The sequence below is a fragment of the Hypanus sabinus genome, chromosome X1 (genome assembly GCF_030144855.1).
Source record: "Hypanus sabinus isolate sHypSab1 chromosome X1, sHypSab1.hap1, whole genome shotgun sequence".
NCBI classification, from domain to species: Eukaryota; Metazoa; Chordata; class Chondrichthyes; order Myliobatiformes; family Dasyatidae; genus Hypanus; species Hypanus sabinus.
The window spans coordinates 23,601,125-23,625,475 of NC_082738.1; the positions used below are offsets into that span (position 1 = coordinate 23,601,125).

Genomic DNA, 24,351 nt, shown 5'->3' on the forward strand with positions numbered 1-24,351 from the left:
GGGTTAAAGTCATGACTTTGACTCGGCCATTCAAAAACGTGAAATTTCTTCAGCTTTTAACCATTCTTTGGTAGATTGACTTGTGTGTTTAGGGTCTTTGAAACATAGAGAAATTGAAAACCTACAGCACTATACAGGCTCTTTGGCCCACAATGCTGTGCTGAACATGTACTTACTTTAGAAATTACCTAGGGTTAACCATAACCCTTTATTTTTCTAAGCTCCATGTACCTAGCTAAGAGTCTCTTAGAAGACCCTATTGTATCTGCCTCCACCACTGTCGCTGGCAGCCCATTCCATGCACTCACCAATTTCTGCGTTTTTTAAAAAAAACTTAACTGACCTGTCTACAACCACTCTTTGCCTTCTCTGGGCAAGTCAATTCTGGACCCACAAAGCAATGTCCCCTTGGATCCCATGCCTCCTTACTTTCTTAATTAGCCTTGCTTGGGGTACTTTATCAAATGCCTTGCTGAAGTCCAGATACACTGTATCTACTGCTCTACCTTCATCAATGTGTTTAGTCTGCTTGCTGCATGACCCACTTTCTCTTGAGCTTCAGTTCACAGATGGATACCCTGACATTTTCCTGTAGAATTTGCTGATACAGTTTGGAATTTATAGTTCCATCAATGATGGCAAGCCATCCTGGTCCTGAGCCAGCAAAGCAGGCCCAAATCAGGATGAGGTCCTAATGCTGGAATGCAATTTTTGCTTTTTGCCAAACATAACACTTCTCATTTAAGCCAAAAAGTTCTGTTTTGGTCTCATCTGACCACAGAACATTCTTCCAGTAGTCTTCTGGCTTATCCACATGGTATTTAGCAAACTTTAGATGGGCAGCAATGTTCTTGAAGAGTAGTGGCTTTCTCTTTGCAGTCCTGCTATGGATACCATTGTTGTTCAGTGTTTGCTTGACGGTAGACTCATGAACACTGACATTAGCCAATGCAAGACAAGCCTGTAGCTCCTGAGATTTTACCCTGGGGTTCTTTGTGACCTCCTGGAATATGATATGCCTTGCTCTTGGAGTGATTTTTGTTGGTCGACCATTTCTGGAGGGGAGTAACAACGGTGTTGGATTTCCTCATCTGCCTGACTGAATTGGTGGAGACCGAACTCTTTAGAAAAGGTTTTGTATCCTTTTCCAGCCTGGTGAGCATCAACAACTTTTTTTTCTGAGATCCTCAGAAACCTCCTTTGATCAAGGCATGGCACTCTTCCAAAAATCTGTGTGGTGAAGATCAGACTTTGATCATGAACAAACAGGTTTATGTTCTTTAAATAGGGCAGTGCCCCCCCACACTCATACCTGATTGTCATCCCATTGACTTAAACACCTGACTCTTATTTCCCCTTAAATGAACTGATAATCTGAAAGGTTCACATACTTTTTCCAACAAATGCATGTAAATGTAATATTGATCATTTTTCTCAATAAATAAATGAACAGGTATGATGTTTTTTGTTATTTATTTAATTGGGTTTTCTTGAACTAATTTTAGGACTTGTGTGACGATCTGATCACACTTTAGGCCATATTTATGCAGTAATAGAGCAATAAACCACATTTATATACAGCCCAACACATCCTTTAAAAAAAAACCCACAGGGTAAGTTTTTAAAATTTAGTTTATTGAAAATGAAGCTGAGATGAGTAGAAACAGGCATGCTGACTCCTTGTTCAGACCAAGAAGTGAGTGGTGAAAGTAAATTATGCTGAGGCAGAGGCCAAGGTGAACAAGCTAAATTGAAGGGTAAGACAACTGGCTACAAAGATATAAATGCAGAAATGTGTGAAGTAAGTTTCTCTATATCAAAGTAACATGAGCGGGGGAGGAAGTGGGGTGAGGTGGTATGAGCAGGTAAGGAGAAGGAAAGGGGTGAGAGTGTAACCAAAAAAGGAAATGGAAAAAGAGGTGGGGGGAGAAGTTACTAAGGTTTGAGAAATTGACGTTCATGTCTTAGGTTGGAGGTTACCCAAAAGTAATATGAGATGTTGCTCCTCCAGCCTGAGTTTGGCCTCATCTTGGAAGTAGTGGAGGTTATGGACAGACATGTCAGAATGGGAATGAGAAGTTGAACTGAAATGGGTACCCACTGGGAGTGATGAAATATGAGGTTTACTTTTCTCCATGTAAAGAACTGGCCAACATTCAGTCACAATTGGATTGGGTTGTTCTAGTTTTCCTGTTGTTTTAGCTGTAACTCTAAACGTGTTAAATTCCTTTAAGTTGTTTGTTGATAGTAATGTATTGTGGTCCAAAATTGTAAGAGGACTTTCCAGATTGCATTTGATGGTCAATTGTGCTTTTCTGCACCAGGACGAGGAAGATGTTTCTGCGGGAAACAAAGGGGAACAAACTAAGAATCCCGATTTGCATGAAGACAATGTTACAGAGCAGACTCACCATATCATTATACCCAGCTATGCAGCTTGGTTTGACTACAACAGGTACACCTGAGGCAGTTGGCGCTTTTATTTGTTATATGGAGGTTAGCGTATTTTATTGTGATGAATAATAATCTGTTACAGTGTATTGAAATTGCTTGAAGGAGGACAAGAAGAAAGTGATCAAGCTAAAGTAAAGTTTAGATATTATACTTAAACCTTAGGAATTTCCCTCATTTCAGAATTTACTTTTGGATATAATCTGTTCAAAACCAGAGTGCGTGCAATTAATAAAGTGCAGACTTTAGTAATTTAAATTTGAATTCTTAGTTATCAGCAGACTGTAGCGATGTGCTACACACAGTGCTGAAATAACGACACGCAGTCGGTAAGTCGTTTCGAGACTAGTTTATTCAAACTTTGCAGTGCTGGCATTTAAATCCCTAGCGCCCGCCCTCACCGGGCGGAAATAACATCAGAGGTGCATTACCAAAGTCTCCCCCCGCGTGCTGGCTATTTGTGAGCCGGTTCGCCTGCGCAGAAAGTGGGTCGCCACATAACCCCCCCCCCCAGAACCGGCAATACACCCCCCAATGTCCACAGTCTGGATCAGCCTCTGTTTGGGAGGTCTGCCTCTGCAGCGCGGTGTCTGAACCTCGACCGGCTGCGCCAAGTCCACATGGGCTGGTTTGAGTCGATCCACCGTGAAAACCTCCTCTTTCCCCGCAATGTCCAGAACGTACGTGGACCCGTTGTTGTTGATCACCCGGAATGGCCCCTCATACGGCCGCTGTAGTGGCGCCTGGTGTCCGCCCCTTCGTACAAACACAAACTTACAGTTTTGCAGGTCTTTGGGTACATGGGTCAGGGTCCGTCCGTGCTGTGAAGTTGGTACGGGGGCCAGGTTGCCGAGCCTTTCGCATAACCTGTCCAGGACTGCTGCGGGTTCTTCCTCTTACCCCCTTGGGGCTGGTATGAACTCTCCCGGGACGGCCAGGGGCGCGCCATACACCAACTCAGCCGATGAGGCGTGCAGATCCTCTTTGGGTGCTGTACGAATTCCAAGCAGACTCAGGGAAGCTCATCCACCCAGATAGGTCCTCTCAGGCGGGCCATGAGAGCCGACTTCAAGTGACGGTGGAAGCATTCCACCAGTCTGTTCGACTGTGGGTGGTAGGCAGTTGTGTGGTGCAGCTGCGTTCCCAACAGGCTGGCCACAGCCAACCACAGGCTGGAGGTGAACTGGGCGCCTCTGTCGGAGGTAATGTGGGCTGGTACCCTGAAGCGTGCTACCCAGGTTGCGATCAGTGCTCGGGCGCAGGAATTGGCAGATGTGTCGGTGAGCGGGACCTCCTCTGGCCACCTTGTGAACCGGTCTACCATCATTAGGAGGTACCGCACTCCTCGGGACACTGGTAGGGAGCACACAACATCCACATGAATGTGGTCAAACCTCCGGTGGGTGGGTTCGAACTGCTGCGGCGGGGCTTTAGTGTGCCGCTGCACCTTGGCTGTTTGGCACTGAGCGCACGTTCTGGCCCATCCGCTGACCTGCTTGCGAAGTCTGTGCCATGCGAACTTGCTGGAGACCAGCCGGATGGTTGTCCTGATAGTTGGGTGCGCCAAACCGTGTATGGAGTCGAAAACCCGCTGCCTCCAGGCTGCCACGTCGCACAGGAGGGTCCTATCACCTGGGCTTACAAGAAAGTCCTGCAGCTGCAAACCCGAGACTGCGGTCCTGTAGCTGGGCGTCTCGTCGTCTGCCTGCTGCGCCTCCACCAGTGCTGCATAGTCCACCCCAGGGACAGTGCCTGGACAGCTGGTCTGGAGAGTGTGTCCGCCACAACGTTGTCCTTTCCCGAGACATGCTGGATGTCTGTCGTACTCGGAGATGTAGAACAGATGTCACTGCTGGCGAGCCAACCAGGGACAGGACAGCTTCATGAATGCGAAGGTCAACGGTTTGTGGTCCGTGAACACGGCCTGCCTTCTAAGAAGTACCTGAAATGCCGGATTGCCAGATATAGTGCCAACAGTTCCCAGTCGAAAGCACTGTACTTGAGTTCGGGTGGTCGTAGGTGCTCGCTGAAGAATGCCAGGGGTTGCCAGCGCCCCTCGATGAGCTGCTCCAGCACCCCACCGACTACTGTGTCGGATGCGTCCACCGTGAGGGCAGTCGGAACGTCCGTTCTGGGGTGCACCAGCATCGCGGCATCTGCCAAGGCTTCCTTGGCTTTAACGAAAGCGGCAGCGGCCTCCTCGTCCCAAGTAATGTCCTTGCCTTTACCAGACATCAGGGTGTACAAAGGGCGCATGATACGGGCTGCTGAGGAGGAAACGGTGGTAGAAGTTCACCATACCAACGAACTCCTGCAGGCCTTTGACCATGTTGGGCCGGGCAAAGTGGCGGATCGCGTCTACCTTGGCGGGCAGAGGTGTTGCCCCGTCTTTGGTAATCCTGTGGCCCAGGAAGTTGATGGTATCGAGACTGAACTGGCACTTGGCCGGGTTGATCGTGAGGCCGAAATCACTCAGGCGGGAGTAGAGGTGAGACAGATGCTCCTGACGACAACTGCTGGCTATAAGGATTTCGTCCAAATAGAGGAACACAAATTCCAGGTTGCGTCCCACTGCGTCCATTAGCCGCTGGAACGTCTGTGCGGCATTCTTCAGGCCGAACCGCATTCGGAGGAACTCTAACAGGCCGAACGGGGTGATGAGTGCTGTTTTGGGGATGTCTTCAGGGTGCACCGGGATTTGATGGTATCCCTGGACGAGGTCTACTTTGGAAAAGATTCTTGCCCTGTGCAGGTTTGCTGCAAAGTCCTGTATGTGCGGCACGGGGTAGCGGTCTGGAGTGGTAGCCTCGTTCAGTCTGCAGTCGTCACCACATGGTCTCCAACCCCCGGCTGCTTTGGGCACCATGTGCAAGGGGGAGGCCCATGGGCTGTCGGACCTCTGTACGATCCCCAATTCCTCCATCCTCTTGAACTCCTCCTTCACCAGGCGGAGCTTTTCTGGGGGGAGTCTTCGTGCGTGGGCATGGAGGGGTGGTCCCTGGGTTGGAATGTGACGCTGTACCCCGTGTCTGGGGATGGCTGCCGTGAACTGCGGTGCCAGAATCGATGGAAACCCCGCCAGGATTCTGGTGAATTTTTTGTCCGACAGCGTGATGGAGTCCAGGTGTGGGGCCGGCAACTTGGCTTCACCCAGGGAGAATGTCTGGAAAGTCTCGGCATGTACCAGACTTTTCCCTTGCAAGTTGACCGGCAGGCTGTGAGCTTGCAAGAAGACCGCCTCCAGGAGTGGTTGGGCCACAGCAGCCAGTGTAAAGTCCCACGTGAACTGGCTGGCGCCGAACTGCAGCTCCACTGTGCGGGTGCCGTAGGTCCGTATCGTGCTGCCGTTTGCGGCCCTCAGGGTGGGTCCTGGCTTCCTGTTGCGGGTCGTACCCTGTTCAGGGGCAAGACGCTGATCTCTGCTCCGGTGTCGACCAAGAAGTGGCGTCCCAACTGTTTGTCCCAGACGTACAAGAGGCTGTCCTGGTGGCCTGCCGCCATAGTCATTAGCGGCAGCTGGACCTGGCCCTCGCAGAGTGGGCGACAATGGCGGGCATTTGTGCCCCACCGCTGGTGATAGAAACACCACTGTTCACTGGCCTCCTCACTACTGCCTCTGTGTTGTGTGCGCCCCCCTGCCGGGCCTGGTCTGGTCTGCTGTTGGGCGCGTGGCCTGGCAATCTGATTGACGGATGCCACGCTCTCCCTCTTGGCTTTCCGCAGCACGTCTGCCCGGGCCGCCACCTTCCGGGGGTCTCTGAAATCTGCGTTGGCCAGCAGCAGATGTATGTCCTTGGGCAGTTGCTCCAGGAACGTTTGCTTGAACATGAAGCAGGGCTTGTGTCCGTTGGCCAGGGACAGCATCTCGTTCATCAATGCTGACAGCAGTCTTGTCTCCCAAACCATCCAGGTGAAGCAGGCGGGCACCCCGCTCACACTGTGAGGGGCCAAAGGTCCCAATGAGCAGCGCTTTGAATGCTTCATATTTGCCTTCTTCCGGGGGCGACTGTATGAAATCCGCAACCTGGGCGGCCATCTGCTGGTCAAGGGCACTCACCACGTGGTAGTAACGCGTGGAATCAGAGGATATCTACCGAATCTGGAACTGGGCTTCTGCTTGGCTAAACCACACGCGTGGTCGCAGCGTCCAGAAAGTCAGCAGTTTTAGCGAAACTGCATGAACAGATGAAGAGTCGGTCATCTTTGGTCCAAATCCCGTTTGGACCGTCGGGGTCACCAATGTAGAGATATGCTGCACACAGCGCTGAAATAACGACACGTTTCAAGACTAGTTTATTCAAACTTCGCGGTGCTGGCATTTAAATCCCTAGCGCCCGCCCTCTCCGGGCGGAAATGACATCGAATGTGCATTACCAATGTCTCCCCCCATGCGCTGGCTATTTGTGAGCCGGTTCGCCTGCACAGAAAGTGGGTCGCCACAAGACATTAAAAAAAACTCCACATTTAAATTGAGAAGATTGCCATGGGGCTTCCATTGGAAGATATAATTATACCTTTTTGGGAGGCCCAACTGTACAGAGTAGTAGTCAACAATTTCAAGAAAATCTCAATTATTGTTGTTGTTATTCTCAACAGCGTCCATGCCATTGAGCGTCGAGCTCTCCCAGAATTCTTCAATGGGAAAAATAAATCCAAAACCCCGGAGATGTAAGTATTTAGTTAATAGATAAATTGTTGTGGTTTCTAAAGAACATATTAATTAGCTAAGACTGGTTTCCAGGCCTGCAATACATTTGAGGACTTTGGATAAAATGAATAATGAAACATGAATGAAATTAAATGGCATAACACCAATTCACCAGTTTGTAGTTCTCCCATTTAAGTGTGTCATTATATGAAGTTCAAAGTCAAAGATGCAAAACTAATTGGGTTCTGCTGTGCATGTATTTTTCATTTAATTACAGCAATACAAGAGTGGGTATTCAGATATCAAGTCCTCATGAACAGGAGTCCAAAGTGCACCTTTGTTTCTTTTATTAATATCATGACTGTCGCTACCGAAACTTTAAAGTTGCATAAGCTTGTTTTATTCGAAGTAGCATTATGTCAGGATAGTGGTATATGGTGATGCAGCACTTAGTGTCCCAGGTTTGATCCTAACCTTCAGCAATCACTATGTGGAGAAGAGACATTCTCCCCATGATCATGTTTCTTCCCATTGCCCAAATACATGTTGGTGGGTTAAATTCCCACCATAAATTACCCTTTAGTGTAGGTAAGTGACAGAAGACTCAAAGAGAGAGTTCATGAGCATGTGAGAGAAAATAAGTTGATGGGAAACAAGAGAAAAGGGAATGGTACTGATGGGATTGCTCTGCTGGGAGCTAGCGTGGACCTGATGTGCTGAATGTCCTCCTGTTTCACAATAAGTTTGAATTGAATGGGTTAGATATCATCTTAAGAGGAACATAGCAATTTACACCTTCTCAAGCATGAACAACATTTCAAAGTATTAGTTGGTCAGCATAAAGCACAAGACAAGTCCAGTTACTAGCACCTTGATTCCACAATCTGGGCAGTAGTGTAGTTTGTTTATTGTAAACATTGTTTAGTAAGCAAACAGCATGTTCCATATTTTGAATCCAATGAATCGTAAGATGTCATCAATACACAGAATTTGCCTCCTGACTGGTCTTGGGGGAGGCGGGGAGACTTCTGAAACCATGCTATTTAAAGAGCTAATGATCAAGCTGCGTTCTTTGTCCTCATTGGAATCTGAGATCTCAGATGCAATCTTATGCGTGCCTGAAATACATTTCTATGGAGGTGAGGTCAGGTTCATGGTCACCTCAGCTTCTTGGAATCAGGGCCATATCAAAGTCATGTTGCTGCCGATGTCATCACCTTTCAATTTGCTGCTTACTGCAACATTAAGGAGGTCAGCCAAACTCCATATGTATTGTTATAGTCTGTCATATAATGTATTCTGAACATACAATTACCTCTTTCAAAGGCAGGCATTATAATTTAACTGAAAAATTATTTTATTGGTTCAAATTAATAATAAATGAAGCTGAGTAAGGACAAGTACATCTTGCAGCTAAAAGATAAGAGACAGGTGGGTAGGCGTTTCATATGACATCAGGCATTGAATTTCTGCCGACTCAGAGCAATCCTATTTCCCATTATTTTTCTCAGTAACCTATTGTATCTCATATTAATGGCAGATTAATGGTTTGGCACAGACTAGATTGATGGAAAGGCCTGTTTCTGTGCTGTAATGTTTTATGACTCTATTCCCATCAACCCCACCCCCCCCCAGATTCTCCCGCTCACATTCACACTAAGAGCATTTAACAGTGGCCAAATCACCTACCAACTCACATGTCTTTGGGATGTGGGAGGAAATTGGAGCACCCAGGGAAAATTGATCACAGAACAGACCAATGAAGAAGCTGAAATAGATTCAAGTGGGTTAGTTGACTTGATGTTTCCCACATACCAATTGGTGAAAGGTGAGTTCATATGACAAGGAATCTAACTAGCTTGGTTAATTTCAATCTGCAGAGGCTGTGCTGAGGTGTTGCAGAGTACCCTGGTTCTAAAGTACTGGGACAGATGTGGTTAGACTTATGAAGTCTCTTAATGGTGATGCTATTTTAAAATTGATGGTTCAACTATCTTTTTAATCCTGTTCTTCCCCAGTTACCTTGCCTATCGTAATTTCATGATTGACACGTACCGTCTGAATCCACAGGAGTACCTCACGTCAACAGCATGTCGCCGGAATCTGGCAGGGGATGTCTGTGCAATAATGAGGTATGTAATAAACAAGAACTGTTAACATCTATTTAAAGAACTTCATAATCCCATGTAAAGCTAACAGGTTACTGTGAAAACCCAACTGGTTCATTAATGTTCTCAGGGAGTCACTAATGCACTGAAGGAAATTTGTGATGTGGTCCATTTTGAAACTAGCCCAGGATAGCTATGATGAGGACAAAATGATAATCTACTCATTGGACTGTGCATTTGCAAAGGAGGTCTGGAAAAGGATGCAAACTCTTGTAAAGGTTTATCCCAGCTGTGTAACAGATCTTTGGTCTATTGGCTGTATTCAAGGGTGCATACCAAGAGAACCATCAAGTAGTACTGAATGACTATCACACACTTTGGTCTTGCTGCAAAACAAGATGCCTTTGCAGGGAATGCTGCAGCCTGGCACATTCCAGGCTGCTAGAGTACATGCTCAACGAAACTTGGTTCAGCCAACACAAAGAATTTGTGAGGAAAGACTGTAGTCTGTAGTCCTACCACCACTAGATATTAAGGGGCTAAACTCAGTGGAAAAGCATTTTCAAACAATTGGTGTATGTGCCATGGATGTGGCCTCTTCCAAAGCAACCACATTAGTGACAACGCTGCATTGTACATAGAATGTGTGAACATGACAAATATATGGACTTAATAACACAAATGAATATATAAACTGAACACCTTGAATTGTAAAGAAAACCATGTGTTACTTTTGTATTTCTTATATTTTTATGAGTAAAGTTTATTTTTCAAATAGAAAATACAAAAGGCTGCTGAAGAGTTTATTCAGCATGGAAGTATAACCGGATCATTGAATGTTGCAATTTTACCAACCAAATCAGATGGATAGTCATCCTGCTACCTTCATCACATACCTCATCCTAAAGTAGTGTAAATCTTCTCCAAGACACAATAAAACCCCTCCCCTCCTCAGCAATCCCTGTTGTGTAAATTGTGTAAAATTTACACAAAAATGTGACCAGAACACAGCATTAAGAAGTAACATGTTCAGATATTTGTGTGCTTAAGTACAGCTGTGCAAAAATGGGCACGTATAATGTAAAGCAGTACTCTTTCCCTGCTGAGATCTGAAATTTTCTTTGTAGATTAAGCTTTCCATGTTACCTTGCGCAGTAGCACAGGAAATCTACTTTTTAGTGCCTTTTAACTAAGCAGTAATTGTTTCACAAACTTGGTTGTTCGTCAGATTTATGCTAGCTACTTCCTCCTTCATGATAGTTGTTTCACACCTTGATGAATTATATCTGTTTGTGGCTGCACAAAGACACATTCTAAATCAATAAATCTACCATTTATTTTGATATTTCTTGGTTGTCTGCAGGGTGCATGCTTTTCTTGAGCAATGGGGACTTATTAATTACCAAGTAGATGCAGAGAGTCGACCAACACCTATGGGTCCTCCCCCAACGTCACATTTTCATGTGCTTGCAGATACACCTTCTGGCCTCGTGCCTCTTCAACCCAAAGCTCCACAGGTCAGTCTTTGTAAACATAAAAGTCTCCAAAGATATAAAGCGGAGGGCTGTACGCTTTGGTTAATATCTTAATGAAACTAGTTCCATTTAGCCCCCTCTGCTGGCATTTTGAATGGGTTTAGAAACTGATCAAAATGCATTCTTGGTACAAACATTTTAAAGCAAGTGGAAAAATTTGGAAATTTGCATTAATTTGTTATAATTTTGGCAGACATCTGCATCCCAGCAAATGCTTAATTTTCCTGATAAGAACAAAGAGAAGGCTCCTGATATGCAGAATTTTGGACTACGTACAGATATGTATGCAAAGAAAAATATTCCTTCTAAGGTAAGCCAGTGTTTCAAGCTGATCCAAGATTTGTATTCATCTCCTCTAATGATTTGTCACTTAATTAGCTGGAGATAGAGGAGAGGAGGAAAGGGACCCGTAGGTTCATTTTCCCCAAACATGCCCCATAAAAGCTAGTTTTTCATCTTTCATATGAGTTGAATTATCCGGCTGGTGGCACAGTGCCATCTGCACCGGAGGTTCAAATCCGGCCGACTCCTTGCACACTTTCCAGCTATGCTGGGTTGAATGTTAAGCTAGCAACTTGGCCTCATGAAAAAACAGACAAAAAAATGCTGAAGAAACAGCAAGGTTGCTGTCCGATGCACCGCAGGGCAAGGAAAGGAACAACAATGAGTTGAATTATTACTTAATTCGTACTAATTTCTTGTAAGGACCTTTAGAAAGAGTTTTAACAAACAAGTATTCTTAGTCTTATTGTTTTGAAAATGGAAATTTGGTCTACAGTCTTATAGATGTATTTCTGTGCTCCCTTCTAAAATTTTATAGAATCATTCCATTTCAGACACAAGCTATTTTGTCTGCAGTGTTTGAATCTTTTGGAAGAGCAGCAGAAGATTGCCTCAAGTTTAACCCAACATTTCTCTCTTTTTGCCAAAAATAAACCACATAGTCAGCACTAGCAAGTCAGGCAGCATCTGAGGAGAGAGAAACAGTGTTGCTATTTCAGGTGAATAACCTGAATTAGAATTTCTGAATTAGAAAAAAAAAAGTAAAACAAATTTTAAATTGCAGGGATACTGGGGGTGGGGTGGAGAATATGGAGATCGAAACCAAGAGCGATTGAATGGTATGCGGTTGTTGTGCTAACTGAAAGAAGGTGGCAGAGGCTGGTGAACAACAAAAGGTGTGTTGAGAGGAAATCTAAATAGATGAATAAAGCCTGACATTTCCAGAAGGGAGTAAAAAAGCTAAAAAATACTAGAATGTGAAGCACAAGGCTGGAACAACTGATCACTTGAAATTATTGACTGCAGTGAATAAGAAATGTACCTGTTTTGAAAATAAGGTGCTGTTCCCCAAGCTTGTGTAATTAGCAATTTGTGGGATCTTGCTTTTTACAAATTTAATGCATGATAGGTGTTTCAGCATTTCAAGGGAACTTATTATTATGAATCCTCCTTTGGTGCTTTGGTGTGGTAGTGTCCATAAAAATGGGAAGTTACCCTGACTATGTGCTCATTTTACTTCTATTTTCTACCCCAGAGTAAAGCAGCTGCTAGTGCTACACGAGAGTGGACCGAGCAGGAGACACTTTTACTGCTTGAGGTAAGCATGTGGGCTTCTAATTCAGGGCATTTGCTGTGAGTTAATCTAAAAACAGTTAAGTTTCACTCCATCCATAAAGCACTTCAAAGTACATTTATTATCAAGTATGTACACCACATAGAACGTTGCAATTCATCTCCTTGCAGGCAGCCACAAAACAAAGAAACACAATAGACCCCACTAAAAAAAAGCCTACATAACAAAGACTGTAAAGCACCCAATGTGTGTGGAGGTGGGAGAGAAAAGGTACAAATTGTGCAAACAATAAAATAAGTAAACAAATAACAAACAGAACATGAACCACAGTGTCCCTGAAAGTGAGTCCACAGCCACGGAGCCAGTTCAATGCTCAGGCAAGTAATCCCTCTCGGAGTAGTGAGCTGAACACCGGTTTTTTGTTCACTCTCGGGAATGGGCCTCACCATTTTGATCTGGCCAGAAGTTTCAGTCCGGCCCAACTCCAGACCTGCATTCTCAAGAGTCTAGTTTACTAAATCCTTCAGGGTGCCACAACAACTTCCAAAAGGAAATTACAGGCTGAGGATTGCAATGATCATAGTCCAGAAAAAATATAAATAATGGAATAGTTATTACTTTTGTTTGCTGCCCACATAATATTACTGTACCTCAACAACGCCATCTTCTGCCTTAGTGTGGTATTCTGTATACTATCATTATTGCTTATCTGTTCTTTTCCTACCACATTAATAGGGACATTGCTCCTTCCAATCTTGCTCAGCAGGATATTTAAAAAAACTGACTTGCATCTAGTTGCCAACTTACTATCCTGTTAGTTGCATGATCCAATGACAATAATGTTGTTTAATCACAGCACACTTGATTAATCACAGTTTATTAAAAAGAGCTCAATTTCTAAATTATATTCAGTAGAATTTTTTTTTAAACTAGCATGTAACAAGCCCAGAAAAGGAGTATATGTGAGAGGTGGCGCTTGTACTCCTTTTTCTGGCAGCATGGAGTGCCAATGCAGTGTAGTTGTTAGTGTGACACTATTACAGTTCGGGTCGTTGGAGTTTGGAGTTCAGTCCTGGCAGCCATTAAGACCTAGAAGCAGAATTCAGCCATTTGGTCCATCGAGTCTGCGCCGTCATTACATCATGGCTGATTTATTATCCCTGTCAACCCCATTCTCCTGACTTGATCCTGTAACGTTTGACGCCCTGATTAACCAAGAACCTATCAGCCTCTGCCTTAAATATATACCCAGTGAATTGGGGCTGCACAGCGGTCTGTGGCAAAAAAATTCCACAGATTCACCACCTTCTGGCTAAAGAAATTTTTCCACATCTCTATTCTAAATGGATGTCCCTCAATTCTGAGGCTGTGCCCTCTGGTCATAGACTCCCCCACTATAGGAAACAACTTCTCCACATCCACTCTATCCAGACCTTTCAATATTCGATATGTTTCAATGAGATCCCTCCCTCATTCTTCTAAACCACAACAAGTACAGGCCCGGAGCATCAAACATTCTTCATATGTAACCCTTTCATTTCTCGGATCATTCTCATGAACTTTATCTGGACTTCTATGTCAGCACTTCCTTTCTTAGATAAGAGGCCCAAAACTGCTCACAATACTCCAAGTGAGGCCTCACCAATGCCTTATAAAGCCTCAGCATTACATCCTTGCTTTTGTATTCTATTCCTGTTGAAATGAGTGCACGCATTGCATTTGCCTACCTTACTACTGACTCAACCTGCAAGTTGAACTTTAGGGAATTTTGCATGATGTCCTAAGTCCCTCTGCACCTCTTTGAATTTTCTCCCCATTTACAAAATAGTCCACACCTTTATTCCTTCTGCCAAATTGCATAACCATGCACTTTCCTACATTATATTCCATCTGCCACTTCTTTGCCCAATCCCCCAATCTCTCTTTTTGTAGACACCCTGCTTCCTCAGCACTACATGCCCTTTCACCTATCATATCATCTGCAAACTTGACCATCAATTTCTTCATCCAAGTTGTTGATAAGCAATGTGAAAAGAAGTGATCCCAACACCAACCCCTGTGGAAACCATTAGTCACCAGCAGCCAACCAGAAAACACCTCCTTTATTCCCACTCTTCCAACCTCTGTAAGGGGTCTTTGTATGTCCAGCCCTTGGAATGCATGGGTTTTCCCCCAGGTGCTCCAGTTTCCTCCTACAATCTAAAGATGTACCGGGTAGGTTAATTGGTCATTGTAAATTATCCAGTGGTTAAATTGGGGTTGTCAGGGATTGCTGGGCAGTGTATCTCAAAGGAGCAGAAGGGCCTATTCCCTGCTGTATCTCTGAATAAATAAATGCTAGCAGAAAACAAAGTCAGAATAAAAGGTCTCTTTCAGATTGAGAATCAGTAGCTAGTTGGGGTGCCGCGTTTGTTATTGCAGTACCCTCACCCGTTATCAATCTATATTAACTGTTTGGATGAAGGGACTGAGTGTAATGCAACCAAATTTGCTGATGAGCCAAAGGTAGGTAGATTAGCAAGTTGTGAGGAGAATGCAAAGAGCTTGTTGTTGTGTTAACAAGTTGGCAAATGGAGTTTATTGTAGGGGAAAAATGTAGGAAGGAAGAATGAAAAAGAAAATGGTAATGGAGTGAGACTACAAAATGTTACACTACAAAGGGATCAAGTACATAAAATACAAAGTGAACCCTGCACATAGTGGAACTCCTAGAGAATGGGCAACATTTGAGCAAATATATCTCAGCATGTTACCTCTCTCATTCTTCGCTGCCTGTTGTAGAAGTTCCTAGCTCAGTGGCCTTAATAAAAATTGTAAGAGAAAACCAAGCAAGCAATTATAATTATAAGATAGTAAGCAATTCTACATTGCCAACATAACATGGTTTCTGTGGCAATCACCTAATCTGTTCACAGTCATGTGTTCCATTGCAGTGAGGCTAGTGAAGTTTTTAAGGAGTGTGCCTTAGTCAATATCACATCCTGATCAAGGTTTTGCAGAATGAAGCAAGTGCAAGCAGTTTTTAGGGTGTGCAGTAATGCCATCAGCCATCACATCAGTATGCTTTACCTCTGCACAATGAAGGATGTTATTTGCCCTAAATGAGAATCCTAGTGCTGTGAAAAATGCATCAAATAATACACAAATGGAAACTAGGCACATGTCCCTGATGTTTGACACTATTTTGCTTTCTCCATTTGTCATTATAGGTAGGTTTTAATGTCCTAGCATGACATCACAGTATCCTTTGTTTTGGCTAAAGTTTAGCTACTAGAAAACAGCTCCCTTTCAGTACATGCAGATGCCTTCCCTTATATAGACAGGCAAGGCATTGCTATCCATGGCCAATTAAAGCAGTAGTTAGGGATGGATGACTTTAAAGCATGGGTGATTATAGTGTCTGAGAGGCTAATGTGCGAGTTTAATAGGATCACTTTGTGAAAGGGCATAACAATATCCTGAACATTTACACCAACAATCCACAGGTATATTTGTAGAGATATTGCAGACTGTTTCAAGAAACATAAGATTGGGATAGCAGGTGATTTGAACTTTTCACATATTGGCTGGGACTCCCATACTGTAAAAGGACTGGATGGGAAAGAGCTTGTCAAATGTGTTCGGGAAAGTTTCCTTAATTTGTTTGTAGAAGTCCCAACTAGAGAGAGTGTGATATTAGATCTCCTATTAGGGAATGAAACAGGGCAGGTGACAGAACACTGCCTCTAGTCTGGGACGGCACAGTGGTGTAGTGGTTTGCACGATGTTTTACACTACAGAGAGCTTGTACATTCTCCCCGTGGCCAAATGAGTTTGCTCCAGCTGCTCTGGTTTCCTTCCACAGTCCAAAGATGTACTGATTGGCAGGTTATTTGGTCATTGTAAATTGTCCTGTGATTAAGCCAGGATTAAATCAGGATTGTTGGGCCTATCCGAGCTGTATCTCAATAAATAAATAAAGTGTGGGTTCGGACAGATTGTTTTTTGGCAAAGGTGTTAAGTGCGAGGCATTCAAAGCTTAAATTTTGAGAGTACAGATTTTGTATGTTCCTTTCAGAATGAAAGGCAAGGCCATCAGGTTTAGTGAAGCTTGGTTTTCAAGAGACATTGAGGCCCTGGTTAGGAAAAAGGAGGAGATGCATGGCAGGTGTAGGCATGTAGATACAAATGAGGTACTTGTGGAGTATAAAAAATGCAAGAGATACTTAAGGAAATCAGGAGGACTAAAAGAAGGCACGAGGTTACTCTAGCAGAAAAGGTGAAGAAGAATCCTAAGGGCTTCTACAGATACAGTGCCTTATAAAAATATTCAGCCACCAACCCTTTGTTCACATAAATGAGTATTAGAATCAGGAATGTTGATCAATTTAACTGAGAATTTATTTTTGTGAATCACTTGCTCTTTTTTTTCCACAGTAGAGCCCAATAAGTAAGGAAAATTGTAAACCATGAATAACTAAAAATCTAAAAAATGAAATGTCAATAGTTCAGAAGTATTCATCCCTTTCATTTAGTATTTAGTTCAGCCACCTCTCACAGGCAGTCACCTCTTTGGATTGGCTTTGCACAATGTGATGGAGCAAGATTTGTCCATTCCTCCTTGCGAAATTGTTCAAGCTGTGCCAGGTTAGTTGGGGAGTGGTGGTGGGCAGCAGTCTGGAGGTCTTGCCAGAGATGTTTGATCAAGTTAAGATCAGGACTCTGACTGAGCCACTCAAGGACATCAATTTTCTTCATTTGAAGCCTCCTCCATTGTTGCTCTGAAGAGTGCTTTGGATCGTTGTCGTGCTGAAAGACTAACTTCCTCCACAGTTTAAGCTTTCTGACAGAGGCTATCAGGTTTTTATCCTGGATCTCTCTGTATTTAGCAGCATTCACCTTCCCATCAATCCTGACCAGATTTCTAGTCCCTGCTGCTGCAAAGCTCCATAGCATGATGCTACCTCCACCATCCTTTACAGTAGGGATAGTGTTACCTGGCTGATGTGCAGTATTAGATCTATAACACACATATCGTTTAGCATTGAGGCCAAAAGTTGCACTTCCATAAATACCCTTTTTGTGCAAGACATTAGAGATTGTGGAGCCATAAACTTCATCTCCAGTTACAGCCACTGATCTCTACAGCTCACTCAGAGTGACTATTGGCATCACATTAGCCTCTCTTACAAGTGCCTTTCTTCTCTGTCAACTAAGTCTAGAGGGACAGCCTGACATGGGCAGTGTAGCTGTGGTTTCATATTTTTTCCACTTTTTCACGATGGACTGCATTGAGCTCTGAAGTATGTTCAGTGCCTTTGAGATAGTCTTGTATCCTTCCCCAGATTTGTGTTTCTCTATTATTTCCTTGAATGCTCTTTTATTTTCATTTTGGTTTGGTCTTTGAAAATCTACCATTCTGTTGGACTTTACAAAGAAAGGGTGTATTTATTTAGGTCTTCTTCCAAATTTCTACATCAACAAATTGGGTGAGTTAGTACAGTGGTATATAGTACCACACTTGAGGAAAGATAGCATAGTAATTACAAAGGGGATGAATTCTTTTTCAGCTTCAATTTTGGTTTTTAATTTTTAGTAAATTGTTAACAGGTTTTGGAACTTTTCTTTTGATTTGACATGATGCAGAATGTTTTGTAGATTAGCTCAAAAACTCTTATTTCAATATATTTTAAATTTAGAAAATGAGACTGCAAAATGTAAAGATAGATGTAGGAGCTGAATACTTTTTTAAGGCGCTACATATTAATAGCAAAAGGATAGCAAGGGACAAAATTTGTCTTCTGGAAGATCAGATTGGTTATGTGTGGAGCTGAAGGAGATGGGGGAGATCTTAAATGGATTTTTTGCATCTATATTTACTCAGGAGATGGAGACAGAGTCTATAGAAGTAAGGCGAAGTGGCAGCAAGGTCATGAGCCCTATACAGCTTACGGAGGAGTAGGTGTTTGCTATCCTGAGGCAAATTAGTGTGGATAAATCACTAGGGCCTGACAGGGTGTTCCCTCAGATCCTGTGGGAGGCTGGTGCAGAAATTACAGGGGCCCTAGCAGAGATATTTAAAACATCTTTGGCCATGAGTAAGGTGCCGGAGGATTGAAGGATAGCTAATGATGTTCCGTTGTTTAAAAAAAGCTCTAAGAATAAGCCAGGAAATTATATAACCTGACATTGAAGTAGGCAAATTATTAGAAGGTATTCTAAGGGACCAGATAGATGAGTATTTGGATAGACAGACTGATTAAGGATAGTCAGCATGGTAAGTTATGTCTAACCAATCTTACAGAGTTTTTCAAGGAGGTTACCAGGAAAGTGGATGTTGTCTACGTGAACTTTAGTAAGGTATTTGGCAAGGTCCTGCGTGGGAGGTTGGTCAAGAGGGTTCAGCCGCTCGGCATTCAAGAAGCCATAGTGAATTGGATTAGATGTTTACTTTGCGGTAAAATCCAAAGAGTGGTAGTATATGCTTTCCTCTCTGACTGGAGATCTTTGACTAGCGGTATGCTGCAGGCATTAGGTCTGTTGTTGTTTGTCATCTATATCAACGATCTGGATGATAATGTGGTTAACATTTGGATCAGCAAATTTGGAGATGACACCAAGATTGAAGGTCTTGGACAGTGTGGTAGACTATCAAAGTTTGCAGTGGGATCTGGACCACCTGGAAATATGGGCTGAAAAATGGCAGGTGGAATTTAATGCAGACGAGTATGAGGTGTTGCATTTTGGGAGGACCAGCCAACGTAGGTCTTAGATGGTGAGCAGTAGGGGAGAGCGCAGTAGAACAGAGGGATCTGGGAATACAAATCTATAATTCCTTGAAAGTGGCTTCACAGGTAGTTAAAATCGTAATGGAAGCTTTTGGCACATTGGCCTTCATAAATCAATGTATTGGGATGTTATGTTGAAATCGTTTAAGAATTTGGTGAGGCCTAATTTCACCTACTTACAGGAAATATATTGATAAGACTGAAAGAGAGGAGAGAAAATTTATAAAGATGTTGCCAGGGCTTGACTTGAGTTGTAGGGAAAGGGTGAGACTTTACTCCCAGAACATAGAAAATCGAGGGAGGATATACAAAATTATGTGGGGATTAGATGAGGTAAGTGTAACCAGGCTTTTTCCACTGAGGTTGGCTACAACTGGGGTCATGGGTTCAGGGTGAAAGATGAAATGTTTAAGGGGAGCATGAGGCGGAACTTGTTCACTCAGAGGGTTGTGAGAGAGTGGAACGAGCAAGTGATGGATATGGGTTCGATATCAACATTTTTAAGAAATTTGGATGGGAGGGGCATGGAGGGCTACATCCGGGTGCAGGTTGATGGGACTAGGCAGATTAATAGTTCAGCACAGACTCAATGGGTCAAAGGGCCTGTTTCTGTACTGTAGTGTTCTATGATGCTAAGTATGTCTTTCAAAGGACTGGATAGACCATGATGCACTAATAGGTTAACGTTCAAGCCTCTCAACCGTTATTTAAACCTGAGCCAACAGAGAAAGCTTCAGATTTCAGATATCTGGTCCCTGCTGTCTGAACTGGTTTCTTGAGTAACACAAGGGGACTAGAATGAAATATCTCTGTTCCTGCAGAAGAGTTCTCATGTACTGTATATTTGCTCCCTTAGAACAGTGGCCAGCTCACATCTAATTTGTCTTCACACACAGAAGAGCAGTCTGCTGATGTGCTAAATCTGTGTCCAAAGAACAAGAAGCTGCTTGCTCGTAGAAACCCTTCACCCCCGCAGAAATGCAAGCTGCGTATGGGTACATCCCTCTGTCCACTAAGTGCATCCTGCTGCTCAGTGAGAACAGCAATCTGATCATATGTAGCATCTCTGCCCAATGAAGACCAAGCTGCTTCCTAGAGGCATTTTGCTGACAAGTATCAAGTTATTCTTATTTAGCAGAGGTCAGACCCCTAGCTGGATCAAGGCAAGATTGCTAAGAACCTGCTAAACCATGTGGACTTTGTCTGTGCCTCCACAGCATCTGTCATCTGAACCACTGTATATTGTTTATTGGGATTATTACTGAGCTCTTGCAAAGAAGTATGACTGGATCTCAAAAGTGTAGATCAAGGTCCTGGTTCAACACAACTTCTTTGCAAGATCATGGTGACTGACTACTCTATCCTGCTTGACATCTGCAATCAGCCAGACAGCCTGATAATGCACTCGCCAAATTTGTTTACATCCAGAAACTTTGGCATAAAGAGATCCAGTCATAGACTTTGCTCTGAAATAACACATCTCTGTAGCAAATTCCTGCCACCTGGTTCCAGACCTAGCACATTATTGCCCATTACATTTCCCTGTGACGCATATCCCACTAAACTATTCTGCTAATCCCTCGCAGTGCCATTCTCAGAGGCACAATGATTAACTTTTGACATCATTGTTATCGTCATTATAATTCCCCCCCCCCCCCTTCCCTGCACCCTCACTTCACTCCACTCTTCCATGCTTTTCTCATTCATGATATTTTGGGAGGAGGAGCAAGCCCTGCAAAGACAAAACACAAGACAGCTACACTTGAAACTACATTCATATCCCCTTTAGTGATGCACAGCACAAATGGTAATGATGTGAAAATAGATTAAATCAAAGGGGATGCTGACCTCCGTGGTGCCTCTTTGACTGAAATTTGAACTGCCAGTCCCAGGTGGATGCCTTTATTGGACATGCATTATTTTTGGATGTAATCCAGCATGCTCCCATCTACATAGAATAGGTTGAAATAAGAATACATCGAGCTTTGTAGTTGATCACTGACTCACTTCTGTTTGCAATCCCACCCTCCCGCAGGCACTGGAAATGTACAAGGATGATTGGAACAAAGTCTCAGAGCATGTGGGTAGTCGCACACAGGATGAATGTATCTTGCACTTCTTGCGTTTGCCCATAGAAGATCCCTACCTTGAAGACTCAGAGGCCTCCCTAGGTCCTTTGGCTTATCAGCCAATTCCATTCAGCCAGTCTGGTAATCCTGTAATGAGCACTGTGGCATTCCTAGCATCGGTTGTTGACCCTCGGGTTGCATCAGCAGCTGCAAAGTCTGCATTAGGTGAGATGATTTTAATTCTAAGTACCAGTTTGAAAATTGAGTTGGGGGGTCAGGAAGCTCAGATATTTATGGACACTGCAGTACTGTTCAATGTATATACTGTATACAGAGGATATGGAGAGGACCATACTGATTAAAATATATCCCATGGAACGCATACAGATGAATTGGAATTGGGACTGTATTGATCTTCATATATACTGGAGAATTATGACTATTATACAAAGAGTTGCTGGCACTGAAATGTATTTAGTAATGTTTTAGGTATTTTAAATCGGTTTATGCTGATTGGAGGTATTTTAGATATTGTAGGTTGGGCTGTATTGAAAATAATACACGCTAAAGTTGTTTATGGCTGCTTACAAATATCTGTGAAAAGAGCTGTACTAGTCATCGGGTGTTGGTATCAGTGATGTGTGTTCCTCTTATTTTGTACCTCGGATTGGTATCCCAACATGACCGTTCTAGGTTTCAGGGACTCTGTGAAACATTTTGAGTTTTATATCTCCAGTTGGACCTGGGCTTTGATATTACAATACTTGAAATTTGAGTTTGTGTTTATAAGGAAGATAAACTAGTGTCTTGATGCAGATGCAGTGGTAAATTTCCTTTGAGGAAGGAAATCTGCCATCTTTGTCCAGGCTTGAGGAGGTGTGATTTCAGACCCATTGGTGTGGTCAATTTTCACTTATTTCAGGGAGCAGTTATGGATAAGCAATAGATGCTGGCCTCACCCCGAACATTCACATCTCAGAACGATGAAAAGCACAAATGATAACTATGAGAAAATACCCAGGAGGGAGAAATATGGATTGCCATGACTGGATAATAAAAAGAGATCAACTGAGAGAAGATTTCCAAATGCTAATAAGGAAGAGCAAAATAATGGGCTAAAATTTAAAGTGAAGGCCTTTCTTCTCTCAATAAAGTAAAGGATTAGGGTGCTATTGATTGGGTCAGTATCTATTTCAGGCCTTAACTTCGTTAGACAGGTATTGCTGAGTCAACCGTAAGAACTCACTGTAGTCCTTGTGATGAGGATACTCCCATGGTGCCCTTTGGTAACCATACAGTCTGCTCCCAAGACTTTATTATTTTCCATTTGAGACATGGCTTTTTCAATTTGTTGTCAGTCAGGGCGGTGGCGAGACTGGACCAGACTAGTTGCTGACAGGTGCAGTCAAGTGCACTTGTGTCACAGTTGAAGGGGTCTTTGAAATTTTTTTTTAGTGTTCACTGACCTCTCTGTCCTTGATAAGTTCCACTCTGTTCTTGGCTCTCAGGGCCTTGAGTGTTTGGGCTGTGATTGGCCTTCCCTGCATTGACAAACTTGCACAAACCATGGCTATCAATGTAATTGCCAGTCATCCTAGTAGAGAACCTAAGAGTTGCTTTGTGGATGCCAATTACAGTGGACTTCAGGACCGTTCAGATTGAGAGTCAACAGGTTGCTTGTAAAATCTAAGAAGAGCTATTTTTGTGGGTTCCTTGAGAGCTTTGACCAAATAGGATTGTTTTCCTTAGAAGTTGAAAGTAAATCACAATATTAGAACAGAAGTTAGCATTTTTGTTCAAAATAATTTTAAATTCTCTTTGATCTTAGGACAATGAAGGATAATTTTTAATAGGGTATTTCTCATTTTCCTGAACCATTCAGTATACAATTTCATGACTGTATAAGCACCTCTATTAAAATAGGGCATGGGGTATTTATGTCGATAAGCACTTCTCTCATTTTAATTATTGGAGCTTGCTTTGCAGAGGAGTTCTCTAAGATGAAGGAGGAAGTCCCCTCTGCTCTGGTAGAAGCCCATGTAAAGAAAGTAGAAGATGCTGCTAAAGTTACTGGGAAAGCAGATCCCACCTATGGTCTGGAGAGCAGTGGAATCGCAGGAACTACCCCAGATGAACCAGAGAGGTTGGGTGAGTACATATATGAATTATCACGGAGGTTAACTGTAGTCATGTACATTACTGAAAGGGTGTTACATTCTCCATGAAGAAACAATACCTCGTATAAGAATTAAAACAGAAAAAGCTGGAAAACCTCAGTAGGTCAGACAGAATACTTATACAAGAGTTACCTGATTTGAAGCTTGCAATTCCGTACACAATGTTATACAGTCCAGTTGATTCCTCATTTTGAGAGTAGGTGCTATGTATGAAAATACACCATAACGTCCATGAAAAATTTCAAAATGTGATCATACATATGTAAGAAACCCAACAGCCAAATTGCATCTCCTACAGACAGCAGCATGATAATGATCAGGAAATCTGTTTTTTGAACTATTGACTGAAAGATAATATGGTCCAATACACGAGATGATACCTACAATAACGTAGCACTTCCTCAGTCCTGTGCAAGGGTGATTTGTAGACAAGTCTCTGAAGTTGAATACAGAGTATTCTGACTCGGGTGAGAGTCCAACCAACTGGCCATGTGTTAATCTTCACTTGCATAAAATATTTCAGTTAAGAAATGCATCTCAGACCACTGGAAGAAATATTGATGTCATGTTGCTGAGTTTTATATGTGTTTTAAAAATACACAAGCGATCTTGTATTGTGTTTTAGGCAGATTTCAAATTACTTATTGTAATTTTATTTTACTTGTGATTCAGAGGAAGGCAATGAGGAAGCTAAGTCAGATGCCCAACCATCAGAAGATAAGAAAGAATCAAAGGTAATGTTGCTGTCATTCTCTTTATTGCTGCTTCGTTTTCTCTCCCACTACTGTGCTATGTCCTCCATTGTACTCTCTATTTTATCACCAAAGTTCTGATTTTACCATCTTTTTGTCCTTATTTGGTTGGGCGATGAGACTGCTGGGAATTAACACAGTTCCACTTGAAATCTTCAAATTTCAAATAGCGCAGATATACCATAGGTTATTTATTTGCCTCACTGCTGTAAAAGTTATTTCATCCTCAACCTGGAAAGAGCAGATCTTATGCAGCTTATTTCACAAC

The 24,351-nt window shown here is 43.1% G+C and overlaps 1 protein-coding gene across 4 annotated transcripts in view; it reads left to right on the plus strand.

Moving 5' to 3' along the window:
* Positions 1-24,351, plus strand: part of LOC132384691 (SWI/SNF complex subunit SMARCC2-like) — a 124,780-nt gene that overhangs the window by 81,718 nt on the left and 18,711 nt on the right. For all 4 annotated transcript variants that reach the window (XM_059956056.1, XM_059956059.1, XM_059956057.1 and 1 more), the window contains exons 14-22: positions 2,325-2,455; positions 7,048-7,119; positions 9,118-9,231; positions 10,571-10,724; positions 10,936-11,052; positions 12,280-12,342; positions 21,121-21,379; positions 23,141-23,302; positions 24,004-24,065. In XM_059956056.1, the coding sequence (XP_059812039.1) occupies positions 2,325-2,455; positions 7,048-7,119; positions 9,118-9,231; positions 10,571-10,724; positions 10,936-11,052; positions 12,280-12,342; positions 21,121-21,379; positions 23,141-23,302; positions 24,004-24,065 (1,134 nt within the window). The remainder of the gene's footprint in view (positions 1-2,324; positions 2,456-7,047; positions 7,120-9,117; positions 9,232-10,570; positions 10,725-10,935; positions 11,053-12,279; positions 12,343-21,120; positions 21,380-23,140; positions 23,303-24,003; positions 24,066-24,351) is intronic.